At 34.6% G+C, this 16389-nt stretch overlaps 1 protein-coding gene across 1 annotated transcript; it reads right to left on the minus strand.

The window, feature by feature from the left end:
- Positions 1–1181: 1181 nt before the first annotated feature.
- On the minus strand, positions 1182–16389 carry LOC120350676. The gene is made up of 3 exons (XM_039425274.1): positions 16317–16389; positions 4482–4686; positions 1182–1599 (listed from the first exon to the last, which is right to left on the minus strand). The coding sequence occupies exons 1-3, from the start codon at positions 16324–16326 to the stop codon at positions 1182–1184; spliced, it is 633 nt and encodes a 210-aa protein (XP_039281208.1). The 5' UTR covers positions 16327–16389.

Raw genomic sequence — 16389 nt, forward strand, 5'->3', positions numbered from 1 at the left:
AACAATTTCTCAGTTTGTAATCCACTGGAGAGATCTATTTTGGTTTTTTTCACTCATTACTGTCGTACGGAATAGTTTATTGGGTAGGTTCATGTGACTCTATTGAGGTTTTCAGGATTCAAAAATGGGCTATTAGGGTAATGGTTGGGGAGTCACGAAGGAATAGCTGTAGACCCCATTTCAGAAGTTTAAAAATTCTCCCTTTACCTAGTGTCTACCTTCTGGAGGCCCTTTGTTTAGTTAAGAGAAATCAATTTTATTTTACTCGTGGTGATGTTATCAATTTTCATAATACTAGGAATAAAACTTGTTGAGAGATGAGATGCATTGCTCCACTTTCTATAAGAAAGGCGTCGATCAGGAGCTCTGGCATCAATTATATAATTTTTGCCTGAATTCATGAAGAGAATGAACGTGACTTTAGATCTTAATTAAAGATAGATTACTCCAAGAGTGTTTTCTACTCAAAGGAAGAGTACATTCAACATCACTCCACATGAATTGTAAAATGCTTTCTTTTCCTGTGTCTTGTATTTGTTACTGTGGGATGTGTCTTTTTTGCTCGACCATTCACATTTTCTGACAAGTTCCTGATCCCGCCCATGTTTAGGTGGGCAGTGGATGCTATTTAATCTATCTATCTATCTATCTATCTATCTATCTATCTATCTATCTAAATTAGCTTCTCTTAAGCTACAAGAATAATATTTTTAAATACGAAACACACAATAATAGGAATAGCATTATTATTGTCAATGAACATGATCTTATAGGACTAGAATGGTGTAGAAGAAATATGACCCAAATTATATGTTTTTCTTATATAATTCTTATTTACATTGGATTGTGAAATACAAAGGATTGCATTGATTAAATGGCGGATAATAGAAAAAATATTTTTCTTCAAAATTGGACCAATATATAATGGTATGAGAACGCCTAACCTCTGTATAACTCATAGTTCACGCAGCATACATCCCTGTGACAGAAGCTTCAAAACTTATCAATAAGAACAGATTCAATTTGCTGTTAGATTTATAGTATAAGAATTCCCCTTTTATAAGCCTTTTCCTATCTGTTTGGAGGATTAACATGGAACAGTTCGACCATTTTCTAGGAACATATATTTTTCGATTGGGTCTTGATTTCTTGAATTGAATCTTGACGCTTGAAACTAGATCTTACCTTATCAATTTCTGATGATTCTTGATAACAGATTTCAAGTTTCTTTCCATCTCTAACTTGGAATTTCCATGGCCATCATGATTTATTTGTACTTTATCCATCTTGAGCTTGTCAATATTGAACTTGAGAACTTCCAGATGACCACAGAAAACTAAGATCATTGATCCAAACATGATGTCAGTGACAAGCATCAGAGTAATGATTTGATACACACCGAAGATTTCGTAGAAAGAGATGTAATAATAAGTTGGTGAAACTGTGTTATCAAATGGATAACGACAATCAACTATTTTGTATATTATTTCAGTTCCATTTTTAATGGTGTTGAAAATGCTCTTGTCATTGCTCAAGAGAGGACGGATCAACCAGAAAACAAGATTCGAATACACGGGACCCATGTAAATGAATATGAACCTGGAAAAGACACTGTAAATTACTATAAATTACTAGGTTAGATGAATGTACAAACTCTTTTCCTGGAACACATGACGAAACTTCTATCAAAAATTATAAATTCATGATAAATAGATTCATTCATTTATACTACAATGATTGAATATGTCAATAATGCCTCAAAAAAAAAAAAAAACATATACTCGTAATAATTCAGGATAAAGGAGTTTGATGTTTGATGGAATCCTATGAAGATTATGTCAATTATCTGCACGCAGTTCAAGGTGTTGCCAAGAAATCTTGGTGAATTAAAATACAAAATCATATTTATTGTTACATAAGCCTAGTTGATTAGTTCTGCTTAAACTTGAAATAAGATAAGCCTAGTCGATTTATGATGGATGAAAAAAATCTGAATGATTTTTACCTTCCTTGCCCTATTACCATAGGTAAGGAAAGTATTGCTTTCCGAAAAAAATAAAGTTGCCCAAATTTCAAAATTTATATACGTTTCAAGGCCCCCTGAGTCCAAAAAGTGGTTTTCTGGTATTGGTGTGTGTGTGTGTGTGTGTGTGTGTGTGTGTGTGTGTGTACACGATATCTCATCTCCCATTCAACGGAATGACTTGAAATTTGGAACTTAAGGTCTTTACGCTATAAGGATCCTACACGAACAATTTCTATAAAATGCAATTCAAGATGGCGGCTAAAATGGCAAAAATGTTGTCAAAAACAGGGTTTTTCGCAATTTTCTCGAAAACGGCTCCAACGATTTTGATCAAATTCATACCTAAAAAAGTCATTGACAAGCTCTATCAACTGCCACAAGTCTCATATCTGTGAAAATTTCAGGTGTGTGTGTGTGTGTGTGTGTGTGTGTGTGTGTGTGTGTGTGTGTACACGATATCTCATCTGCAATTGAAGGGATGACTTGAAATTTGGAACTTAAGGTCTTTACGCTATAAGGATCCTACACGAACAATTTCTATAAAATGCAATTCAAGATGGCGACTAAAATGGCAAAAATGATGTCAAAAACAGGGTTTTTCACGATTCTCTCAAAAACGGCTCCAACGATTTCAATCAAATTCATACCTTAAGCAGTCATTGAATGGTTCTATCAACTGCCACAAGTCCCATATCTGTAAAAATTCCGGGAGCTCCACCCGATCTATGCAAAGTTTGATTTTAGACTTCCAATTATCAGCCTTCAGATACAATTTTAACGAAAAATTTCAAATGGGAAAGATTGAGCATAGAAATCTCTACAATTAATGTATTGTAACATTTCCACTTAATATTGAAAATAAGCTCGAAATTCGAGAAAATGTTATTATTCAAATGCAAACTTAATGAGAGAGGCAACTGTTGTTTCAATGTAGCTGAAATGTATTCTAGATACCTTGGTTGATCCCATTAAACCATTCACTGGAAGGGATAGCTGGTTGATTTGAAAATATTATAATGGAAATTTTCATAATGGCAAGGAAAGTTGTGTGAGTGCGCCACACCAGATTTTTTGTATAACAATATTCATAAAAATGATAATGATATATAATATTCACAAAATAGTAGGCCCATTAATAGGGTACAATTATTTACAAGGTATTGAAGGTAAGTACCGTATTATCTGTAGTCTACACAGTACAGGTATTAAGTAATGTAAAGCCAAATGCGTTAAACTAAATGAAGGGGACCAAGAGGTTGTTGAAAATTTTGTTTTTTTAATTTTCGTTTCTTCGATGGATAATATTCTCCAGGATTTCCTCTTCACAGTGATGCTATACACATAGTATTCCAAATGTTGTAAACATTTTTAATATTTTTTTGAAAAAATTGAAATTTTCAGTACCACATAAATTCAACTGCAAAATTTCAGCATTTCAAAAACTTCATAACAACTGATATACGCTGAACTGAGAAATATGTATGTGGTTGGAACCGGGTATCATAAAAGAGTATAAGCACAAGAATTTTCTGCTAGAAGTTGTGATGATTGCAATCAAACCCATATTCAAAGACTTATCACAGCCCAGCCTTCTAAAGAAATGCCTCAATGGTAAAAAACAGAACACCAATGAATTATTCAATAATGTCATTTGGACAAGAATTCCCAAAAATGTCTTTGTCAAATTGCATACTCTGAGTCTGGGTGTTTTTGATGCAGTGGGGGTCTTCAATGATGGCAATATAGTGAAGAGTAGACTCTTGGAAAAGTTGGGACTGAATCCAGGATTCTTTACGGTGAAATGTATGCGAGCTTGATTTGGTAAGAATTCGGGACAGTGAAAGGAAAAAAAGTGATTTTGGAAGAGAGACTAGGAGGAAGAAAAGAAAAATTGAAAAGCTACAGGAAGACCAGGAGGATGGACAGGCAGACTATGAATGTGGAATGTTTAAATGTTAGTAAGTTCACTTTTATTATTTTTCGTTGTTTCCCGTGAATTAGGTTTTTGAGTGATTAAGGAACATTTTCTCAGAAGCCACTCAACATAATGACTCTGAATTTTTCACAGGCTACTCATATCATTAATGCACACATTTTGACCTGGGGGTTTCAGGGGAAATGAGTTGAACAAAAGTTACAGCCATGAATGAGCATAATTTTTCAACCGCGAAACGTAATATGTAAAATTTTTTTCTCAAAAACAATATTTTCCGAATTCACCGGGTCAAAAGTTGTAAGTAGAGTCAATAAAGATGTAGAAAAAATTTGGTGACGATTGGATAATTTTTCACTGAGAGAATGTTCCTTTGATAACATTGGCTAATATACAACCTCCGGGTCCCCTGTCTAGACTACTTTTTCATCCGACTTTTAGTGAAAGAATAAAAATACGAGTATAATGGTATTTTTCTCAATTGTGAATGGAATCTTGATAATATTGTGGACTTATACTCACATATTGGATTTCTTTATGTTTTTGCGTACGATCTCCCTGTCATCAGTTGTACCGAAACTCAGTAATCTAGTGTCAAATAGTAGATTCAGATATCGAATGCCATACAAACGAAAACAAATGCAGTTCATCATCAAGATACCAGTAAGTGCTGGTACAACTCCAGTTAGCACATCAATCACCTCAAACATTGTCAGATTGAATTCTCCTGAAAAAATTGTATAAAACGCCGATAGAAGGTATGTTATGAAAGTGAAGTAGGAATATGCAATCACTATCATCCATAGACTGAAACCCTTGGTCTTGTATTCCAAAGCACTTGCAATTCCGCTTATTTTGTAGATGAAAGAGGATGATTCATTAGAATACTCTTCTCCCAGAAAAGCTGATAATTTTCTTATAAGTTTCCTCATTCTCTCGGTTCCTACAGTTAAAAAATGAACTAGTAGAAAATGAACACGATGCTAGAAGCTATGACCTTCTACTGGAAGGGTCAATTTTTTTGAGTTTGTGATTCTTCCTCTTAGAACCAATGGAGTACTGTGAAATGATATTGAATAAGAATAATAAAATGATTGTAGGAAAAGTATGGCTGCTCGACCAAGTATTACGAAAATAAACCTGATGAGCGTTCTAGTAATTGCAAAATGATAGGCCCACCTCTCATATACTATCGTACTTTATAATGAATTATTTATTGATTTTCTTCAGTTCAGGAGTAGTTTTGAGTCATAGAAATTGTTACGGTAGATGTGGATCAACCTTGATAGCTGAGTCAACAGAAGTAAGATAATATTGCTTATTGTTTCAATATAATTCCGATACAGTAACTGATAATTTGGTATTGTTAAGCTTGATACTATGATTTATTGTTTGATAAACAATTGAAGACTAAATCAGGGACTCAAATTTGGTTCTAGAGTTTAACTTCTATGTTGTTATCAGATGTGAATAGTAGCATTGTATTTCAAGAATAATCATATTTCTCCAAGTATGAGATGTAGGCTCAATCAAACGATCTATTGAATGATTATACTGGAGAGTACCTATTCAAGTCTGGGATGAAGAAAATTGAAAGGCAAATAATGTATTATTAATAATTATTTCCTAGATTGAAAATAGATTGGTCAAGGAATCATGCCTGTTTTGTTGGTTCATGAATTATTGATTACTTTATAGATCAATCTTTGAAGTTAAAGCACCAAAGCACAGTGGATTTGAATAGGTATAAACCTTTAAATATTTTTGGAAGTTCTTCCTCGTGGTCGAAGGGAGTCCCTCCTCCCTCTTCTTCATCAAGTGCTCGGCCTGGCGCTGCTGGGTGGATGGAATTCCCGGAGAATTCCCTTTGATTCTCCAAAGATAAAAGATAATAAGATAATCTGTACTGTCATCCCTTTTGTTAACGCTCTCTTGTTTCTCTATTTCCAGGGCCTCTAGTACAATGCCAACCCGAAAATGTTGGCTATTTGTTTTGAATTTTTAAAGTTTATTGTTGACCTGTGTTCTTATCGTGGTTGTAAAGGACATACACAAGTTGCGCCCAGCGGTCAAATGGGAGTGGTACGTGGCTCCCTCACACAAGTACACTGTTCACGTAGTGACGTCATCACTGCCAGTCCCATTATTTGTCCCGCTCTCACTCTCTCTCCTTTTCTCTCTGTCGAAAAGATAACAGTATATATGCTTTTCGATAACCATCTGCTGTATAACCAACATTCCTCCCTATCCGCCTTATCCGTTCAACCTGGACCTCCTGCTAAATTATCAAGAAATAAGACCAGCAGGCTTGCTTCGCTCGCCTGCATTTTTCATTGGATATCTTAAAGCTTGATTGAATCAGCGGTTGATTTGAATTGTGCAGCATTCGGTTGCGTGATTTCCTTTTTTTTATAGAAAGAATATAAAATAGAGTGATAAAACACCATGATTAAGAAGCATTCTTTTGATTTTGAAGCATTCTTAGGATACTGTAGTGAATTTGAATATTGCTCCTTCAGTCGGGGCTGACGTAATGTCGGCTGCTAGTGAGAGCGAAATGACATCACTCGTGATGACGTCACGGACGTTCACTTTGTTACGTTCAATCTGTGAGTGCCCAAACACATTCTGACCCTGGGCGCAAGTTGCAGATTCCCGTTGTAAAGTGCTGAGGTGAATTGTCTGTTTTTTATGCTCAATTTATGTTCCTCTATCCTGGATGATAGATATTCTGTTCGACCTACATACATCTTGTCACAATTCAGGCAGGGAATGCTGTAAACACCTTGATTTTCTAGTTCTAATCTCTGGAAGGGTTTCTTTAGAAATTTCGAAATAGTTTGGGAATGTTTGTGAACTGGTTTGATTTGATGTTTCTTAGTATTCTTCCAATTCAATCGATGGTATACCTAATGTATGGAAGGAGAACGGTCTTTTCAAATGCTTTCTCATCTTTGAGTTTTTCTTCAGGTTTTGGAGGAGTGAATTGTTTTATCAAAGATTTTTCAATTATTTCATTATTGTAACCATTGCACTTTAGTATGGTTTTGATTTTCTTGATCTCCTCTTCTTTGCTTTTTCCATCGGTGAGATGAAGAGATCAAAATATTAGACTGTTGACTAAAGAAAAGGAAGGTGTAGGGTGTTGATGAGATCAGGTATCTATTTGTATGGGTTGGTTTTCTATATACTGAGTGTTCCAGACAACCATTTTTGTTTCTGGTGATAGAATGTCTGAGAATTGTAATGCCACAGAAGTAATGTAAATCTTCAAGAGTATCCAACAGTCTCACATAAAAATACAGAGAGACTGATTGAAAAATAAAAATAGCAATCTGCAGGAAATCAAAACTTATGCGAGATCTTTCACAAGAGTGATCTATATTCACAAAAAACACTAAACAGAAAACTACACTAAATATGATAGAGATAATGATTGTAATTCTGTTACTATTGTTTATTGCTCTCAAGATAATCCTCTTCAAACAAAAAAATAGAAAAATACTTGTATCAAATTAAAAAATTAGAATTGTTTTTACTTTTTAGTTGGGAAAAACATCGGATGACCGATTTCTAGGTAAAACCATCGATAAGTGAAAAACATCGAACAGTAAACATCGCAAGCAATATGTTTCAATTTCTAACAGTGATAGTGATTTGGCAATGGTTAAATATGGTGTCCCACAAGGATCAGTTTTGGGTCCGATACTATTTTTAGTGTACATTAATGATTTATTTTTTCATACTTTTAATGGATCCATTACATCCATTACAGTTCGGCTCGGGCCGTGGTGATAGAAGGAGTGTTTTCGTGGCTGCTCTGTTCAGATAAGATAGGCCTGACTGTTTCTGATTCTGCTTGTAGAGATTAATGTTTTTCATTGTTTTTCGTAGCATTTCCTAACCTAGAAAGTATTTGTTTAAAATTATTAACAATATTCCAATAATCTATAAATGTCAAATGTAATAAATTAATTCAACTCTAATATATATTTTTAATTTCTTAACATATCATTAGTTTCAACTTTCACGTTATCCGTTACATAAGTAGCTTAAACTCATCAATTACCTTTTTAACACTGAACTTTTCAAATAACTATTCCTAGAACAAATTGATCAATTTACAATTCTTAAACCCAGATAATCTTATCACTTAAACGTATCACAATATTTTCTCCGTAGTAAATGTTTTTCTAAACCTTAGTCCTACCATAAATAAAACTGAAAATTGTATTAGTAAACCGATAACTTTATAAATTCTCTAGTTTCTTAAACCTATCCTTTTTTCTGTTTCATAAGAAATCCATTTTTTACATTCCTTTTTACTTCTTGATTTCCTAGAGGAGAGCTTATTCTGTATCATAGATAATCATAATTATTGACACACGGGTTGAAATGGATCTGCAGAATCGGCGGGCTGCTCTGTAAGATTTGTGAACATTGCATCCTGTTATAGTCGCTCTTAGCCCGGATCCAGACGGGGTACGAGCGATTTGAGGACAGACTGTTTCATAGAATTTTCACCTGTGCTTACTGAAAGTTAAAGACTTGTTTTCTGTTGAAAATTCACTAGAGCTGATTCCTTCTTTTTTGACTCTTCTTTGTATTTCTGCTGATATATTTAACTGTTTCTCTATTTATTCAGTATAGCTCTCACCAGATTTCCTTTTCCTTACCAAATCATCTCTGACTTATCTTCAAATAATAGACTTTAATATAATATCGTTATATTATCAATTCACCTAAATATTGCCATTCAAACAACGCTAACAACTATACGGTTGTCGATTTTCTCTCTTTCAAACAGCTTATTTTTTCTCAAAAAGTAGCATAAAAATTCTTAGTAAAATTTAGATTTCTTAATTTAGTCGTTTACAGTTAATTTAATTACTCATTTTCACGTGTAATAGAACATTGTCACTATATCTTCAATCCGTAAATCTTACAAAAAATACTGACTAAAACTTTAGTATTTGGAATAACCACCTTTTTCCTTAACGATTATAGAATAATACTTCCAAATTGAACAAAATACTAAACACTAATACAAAATAAGGCAAGGTTTATTTTGAGGGATAACTATTAACACTAATACAAAATTGAGAGCTGAAATAATATATTTTTTTTTTCTCTATAGGAATTTATCTCAAATTATTTAAATCTGTTTTTTCAGTATAGAGCTTTTAGGGTGTTTCTACGAAGGAAGTGGAAGTCAGGGGTAGATAGGCTGTCTTGAATTATAAATAAGATCATAATAATAAATTTAGACACTTGGCATGGAAAAAATTGAAAAATTTTTGACTCAGCAAAGAAAGCCAGGGCTAATTTTTAAAGGCTATAGATATAGACGAGATACTCGTCGAGCTGATGACAGTGTGGTATGGCGTTGCTTGCAACGGTCTTGCTCAGCTACTGTGAGAACTAACTTGAGCGAATCGGAAGTCTTGAAAGCTGAGGGTGTCCATGGCCATTCGCCTACAAAATCTTCCGAAGCTAATATCAGCATGCTGAAATCACTAATCAATGTGGAGAAGGTAAGAATATTGATAATATTGATAAGAATATTGATAAGCAAAATATGTGTGACTCGAATAGTCCTTACTCACCTGTAAGAGGTGGAGAATTTATTAAGATAGCCACAAAAAATGCTGCCGTGAATACACCTTCATATAGAGGAAATTCTTCATCACCTCGTATGCTACCCTTGGATGAATCTCTTAGAGAAGTTGAGCTTCAGCAGCAAAGAGATGATATGATTGCACATTCTATGAGTCTTCAGATAGAGTTAGGGTCTTGCAGGAAGGAGAAGGATTTCTTATTACAGTCGCTCCAGGAGAAAAAAATTGAGATCGAATTAGCCCTTCGAAATAAAGCATGCTTGGAGCAGGAGAATGAATATCTTAGATCGAGAAATACCGAAATGATCACCACAATTGAAGTTCTAGAGGCGGATAATACTCTTATGATAATACGCTTATCAATTAATTCTACAAAAAGTCAAACTATCCACTTCAAATCTGCCGGTACTCTTCCTCAATTATGTATTGGAGAAGATGAAATTGAGGGCACGGATACAGTTAATATGTTGGGGGTGTACTTTGATGACAGGTTGACATGGACAATGCATGTTGATAATATTGTGAAGAAAATAAGTAAAAGTCTCTTCCTCTTAAGAAATCTTGCGAAGTATGTCCCACAAAACACCGTTAAAGTTGCATACTTCGCTACTTTTTATTGTTACCTCACATATGGTATAGAGCTTTGGGGTTGTACCACAAAGGAAAATATGCAGAGGGTCTTTGTACTACAAAAGAGGGCAATACGGTATATAGCGGGCCTTGGATTTAATCACCCCTGTAGAGATGCGTTCAGATCATTGTCGCTGCTGACGGTGCCTTCGATTTACATGTTTAGAATGATCATGCATACTGTAAAAAATAGAATGGACCTGACACTTATCTCCGATACGCACTCCTACAACACTAGAGGCAGAGACAACTTTGCGATTCAGCCGCATAGGAGGAAGCTTTTGAGGGTAAGCCTAGTTACTCAGGCTGCAAATTTTATAATAAGCTTCCTATACATTCAAACGTGCATCCACCAGCATTCCTCTTAATAGATTTAAACCGACCTTCAAAAATATTTTATAGACAAAGCCTACTACACGGTGCAGGAGTATTTGGAGGATCATTGAAGGAATCGCTACTATTTTAATTAGTAGACTATATTTATATTTGTAATAATTTGACGACGTTCAACTGTTTGCTTTTGTAATAATGAGTACACTGTGTTGAATGGATTGAATATCTATCTATCTATCTATCTATCTATCCTTTGCTGATGACACAGCCCTAGCATACTCAGCCAATGACGAAAGAGAATTGCATAGAATGATTCAGCATGATCTATTTGATCTGCGATGTTGGTTTGATTGCAACAAATTAGCAATTAATGCAGCTAAAACCTCCTACATAAACTTCTCTTTGTCAGCAACTTTCTATTTCCCAGATCCTATTAAATACCATCAATTTGGATGTGATTCGGTGGGTTGTGACTGTGAAGTTATAAAACAATCAGAATCCGTCAAATATTTAGGATTGATTTTGGACCAGAGTTTAACTTGGAACTGTCACGTAAGAAAAATAAAAAGATACCTTCTATATTTAGTAAAGACATTTTATCGATTAAGAGTGTTCTTCCCTGTATCTATTCTTCGTATGATGTATTTTGCTTTTTTCAATTGTAGGTTGGAGTATGGCATTTCTTGCTATGCTTCCACATTCATGTCACATTTTAAAAATCTCATAGTTCTACAAAAATCTGTCATTAGGGTCATTTATGGTGCTAGTAGACGGGCTCATACTTTCCCTATGTTTAAATCATTGGGGATCCTCCCTTTTAGATATATGTATGTGTTGAAAGTTCTATCCCTGTTTTATAAAATGAGTGGGGATAGATATTTGATGGAAAATATTGGACAAGACAGTTTGGTTACACGGCAAACTACACGAATGCTGGTGAGACTTCCCAAACCCAACTGTACCACCTTTCAAAGATGCTTCATTTTTCTGGGACCAAAATTTCACAATATCCTTCCTGAGGAAATAAGGAAACTGAAAATTTGCAAACAATTCATCCGTAAAACGAAGTGTTGGCTATGGCTTCATTCACCTTTGGAAATTGAAAATTTCTTCAGAGTGGTAAGCTAAGTAAATAAATTGTCATAAAACCTAAACATTTTTCTTCTTCTTCTCTCTTCTGTCTTAAATTCTTTTTTCTGCCTTAAAATACCTATTGGTCGATTTATAGGTGGTGGCTTCCTCCCTACTGTTCACATGAAGTTTATATCACTATGAGATATAAGTAATGAGGGGAATGCTCTGATGTGTCAATTGTCGAATATCGATGACTGTGTGAATGCGTGTGTGTATGTGTCTTATCGTTTTCATATTATGTCCCATTATTCAAACTCCTATTCACGGACAAGGGCTTTGCGGAAGCTCTTTTGTGAATAGTATTTTTGTTTGCATCGGTTCTCACATAAAATGTTAAGGTTCATTTCCATCATCAGTTACATTATTCAAAAATGTTTATATGAGTTGTGTACTTATAAGTTTAAAGTTAATTTCTACTGTATTATTGATACATTATGATATAGTGCCAAATTAACCTTTCAGAAGTGTTTAGTATCTTTAAATTGTTAGTTTTAGGTATCTGATGAGAAGTTTTTTATTTTGTTGTATTGCTGATGATGTAAACAATAAACTTGAAACTTGAAACTTGAAACTTGTTTGATGTTGAAAATCGATGTTTTTAAACATCGATGTATCGATACCCGTCCCTAGTTTCCAGCGGACAGCCACCACTCTTCCCTCTCATAGTGGCAACCGGTTTTGATGCAGTGGGGAACAGTGGCATCACTACAAGTGATCACTCAAGGTTGATATCAACACAGTTCATTGTTTCCAACAACCTTAACACAGACTCAAGCTTAAGTCATCAGAATAATGATATTTCATAAGGGCAAGCTAACTACCTAACACTATACTTATACCAGGGCTGTACAAATAACTGATAACCCTACCTAGTATACAATAATGAGAAAAGGTATATAAATGAATATAGGGATTACATCTTAACTTATGAAGTAAAAATAAGTGGTATAACATTAATATAACATAAACTAGTTGTGGCCACAAAATTAACTAATCTACTACCATGGAATTTTTATCATTTGATTTAAGTCGACTTTTATCACATTACTATCATTCAAACGATCTGCTTGTTACTTAAGAGTGGGCGAGAAATAGCAGGATGCGTCCATCCAATTTGCTTTCAAGTTGCATTACTCTTATCAATGTTTTACTTTACTTATAGGATACGCTATTAGATATACTCTTACGCCAATCTTGAGAGGAATAGAACTTCTGCGCGAGTCTTATTTTTCCTTCACTCAGCTGTGCGATGTTTAGAGATTCTTATAAGCTGATTTACATAACTTCTTTAATCATACACTAAAATTCTTGGGTAGCTGATTAGGGCTTCGTGCACAATACTCATGGATTAAACATTTCTATCAGGCATTATAGCTGGGAAAGCTTTCAGAGATTGTTCCAGAACAGAAATGAAATGCATTATTTTCGACTCTATTTTTACAATATCCTTTCTTACTAAATCTGCACTCGATTCACATTCTTCCAGTAAATAATCAATGCGGGACTTCAATTCCTTTATTGTGTTATGGGATTTCAACGTTTCATATGCCACACATCTACGTTCAGCTAGATCAGAGATTTTTTGTCTAAACCGCGATCTCAAATTATCAACCGTTTGGGATAGCATTTCAGATTTTTCCTGACTCAGTATTTCTAGTTCAAATAACAACTCAACTTTAGTCAATGCATCGGGATTGATCTTATGAGATAGAAATGCATCAACTTTACTATTATTTACAAATTCGTCTTGCAACAAATCTAAAGTTACTTTCGCCATGGTCACTACAATAAAATGGAATCTAAACTAATAATGAAATCTAAAATAAAATACAGGGAAGCTTGATATTCTGATGACTCAATTACTCAAAAAGCCTTAAATAAATCTAATTTCCTGATACCTCTCAAACTAAGTGTCTTATTTTCCCTAAACATATTAATCATTGAATTCCAACCTCATCACCGAAATAAGATCACAATATTCATCAGATTCATCGAGAATCACGTTCTCTGCTACCATTTGAAACCGATCTCCTGGTGACAAATGATTTTGTCGGAGAAGGCTTAGTTGTTGAAATTGTGCTAGGCCCTGAGATCTGCAGATCTTTATCTGTTCAATAATGTGATCCTAATTCTAGTGGTTTGAGGGTCTTAGAATTAAAAACATAGATATGCGGTTGACTGACTGCTCTTATAATAATGAGAATAATATAGAGAATATTACAAAATACATCTTTACATGGATAATAGAATAATCAATCTGTCTTTAAGAGACCGAATACACATGTCTTTAAGAGACCAAGTATAATACGTCTTTAAGAGACCAAATATAATACGTCTTTAAGAGACCAAATATAATACGTCTTTAAGAGACCAAATACTCATGTCTTTAAGAGACCAAATTTACGGGGGCACATCTGATATTGTAGTGGGGGGTATCAAGTACTTATCTAAGATCTGTCGTCCTCGAGTCCGGTGTCCAAAGGGTGATGGCCTCCAGGCATCGGGCTAGGCGTCAGATCGAAGATAGTCTTTCAGCCCCGCACGGCAAGGTCAGATGTCCGATATCACCGGCCATCTCGGTCGGCGAATTCGTAAGCCCTCGTTTGACAGCAAGGCATATTTACAGCACGATCCTCGAATGAGTATTCAAGAATACACACACACACACACACACAAAAAAAAACCTGCAACACAAGTCACAACTACTTAGTAATGCTAGAATAAATAACATACTAAATATTGCATTCAATGAATGATTTCTAAAGAAATCATCTAATGAATACAATACATACAATTTACATTAAATATAAAATTAGAGGAATATTATAGGTTTTAATTGTAGAATTTGAAATCTATAATGAATGGGATTATGAAAAGAAATTACTAGTTAAAAGAATGATGAACAAACAATTACAGTGTTACAGTTGATGTTCAACCAGTGAGTATTTCAAACTTTACTCACGATTACAAAATTCCAGAGATATAAATGACTGTACTAATAAAATAATGAAATATACTCCATTTAGTATAACTTTCTTGTACATTAGGATATCGTCATACATCTCAGATGTAAGACTGCAAAATTTAGTAAAATTTCGATCATACAATAATTGATAACGAAGAATTGTTAAATCAGGGGTTGTTACCTGTACTATCAAAATTATCAACACAAAGACAATACAACAATACTATAAAATATTCATTACTCACCCTTAAATGGGTTTTCGACTGTCACTAATCCATAGCCTACAATAATAATAAAGTGCAGCAGTCAACCGCTCTGAATGGAAATTAACTATGCCATTAATAATTTAATAAAAGGATTAGCGATTTCAAACTGATGGGATAAATTATTCCCAATAATATAATTTTAGTCTCCAGGAGAGAACGAAAAACAAGACGAATATGTCATGATTAAATCAGCTCAGAAAATAATGTCTGTACTCTACAGAATCTAAAATCGGTCTCCTGTTCAGGTCTCCAAGTCGACCGAATCAGGCTCAAAAAAAGGTATCAGGGCTGGCAATATTATCCAAAAGGAAATTACCAAATTACAAAGGACGTGGTGGGGACGACAATATTTTCCCTCAATAGAACAAGAAAGGAATACAACTAACAAAGACAGAATACAGGAAAATTCCCTCGATCAAAGTGAAGACTCAGCAATAGAATGGACGTTCAACTGATTTTTATGATGATTTTGCATTTACAACAATTCTAAGTACTCTAGGAAAACGTTTGAAAACAATAGAGGAAATATCAGAATTTAATTACGTAATGTGCGGAATGACATCATGAAATTACTCCGATACCGTGAGAAAATCACAACGTTAATCCAGCACTCTAATAAAATTTTATCTTGGAAAAGTTATAATTTCGAAAAAATAAATAAATTTTGGCACAATAGCATTACTGGAATCGCATATTTATGAGAATCACACTGAACGGATGGAACTGATGATGCATAGTCTACTATTCAAACTTGGCGCGCTCGCTAAAAAACTATTAGCTTCTGGTTTCTTCACCTATTTTTGTATTTTTTTCTAAATATTTCAATTCAATTAAATAATATACACATTACATCAACTTCTGTCCAGTCATCGGCGAATCCAAAGATGACCAGACGCCTCGCCTCTGTCAACCGAGCAGACTGCAGTTTGAAATCCAATGGTCGTGTGACCACAGAGTACGCACAGAGAGTCAATTGTAGCAGCAGAGACCACAGATTACGTGGTGTGGACGGATAGAGAGAAAAAGGGTACAGATTCAGGGGACATTATGGGGTATTTGGGGGGCGGTTACAAACGGGATATTTAAGATTTGAGTGGGTTATGAATAAGGAAAGGTCTAGCTTATGAATTATTATTAAGAACTTTGACCAATGCTTCAAAGTCAAAGTCCTTGCCAACCTCCCTCCCACAGCCCCCTCCATAGATGTTAAGACGAAAGAATTGGCTTTTATTTGGGTGCTTAGAGCTGGAGCTGCTTCCAGTCCTGGTCTCAACAGACAGCAATAGTACCATAGCTACAAACTGTTCAATTGAATTGAATATAAAGCATATATGTTAACTTTTAAAAATTTGCGGATGGATGGATATGGTAAATTATCAACCGGGTACATCCAATAAGCAGTTTCACTTACTTTCTGACATTTCATCATTATCTCAAATGACATCTTTGGAGCGCAGGTAATCTTACACTGACTCCTGCCTGTG

This window comes from Nilaparvata lugens, chromosome 1 (genome assembly GCF_014356525.2).
Source record: "Nilaparvata lugens isolate BPH chromosome 1, ASM1435652v1, whole genome shotgun sequence".
NCBI classification, from domain to species: Eukaryota; Metazoa; Arthropoda; class Insecta; order Hemiptera; family Delphacidae; genus Nilaparvata; species Nilaparvata lugens.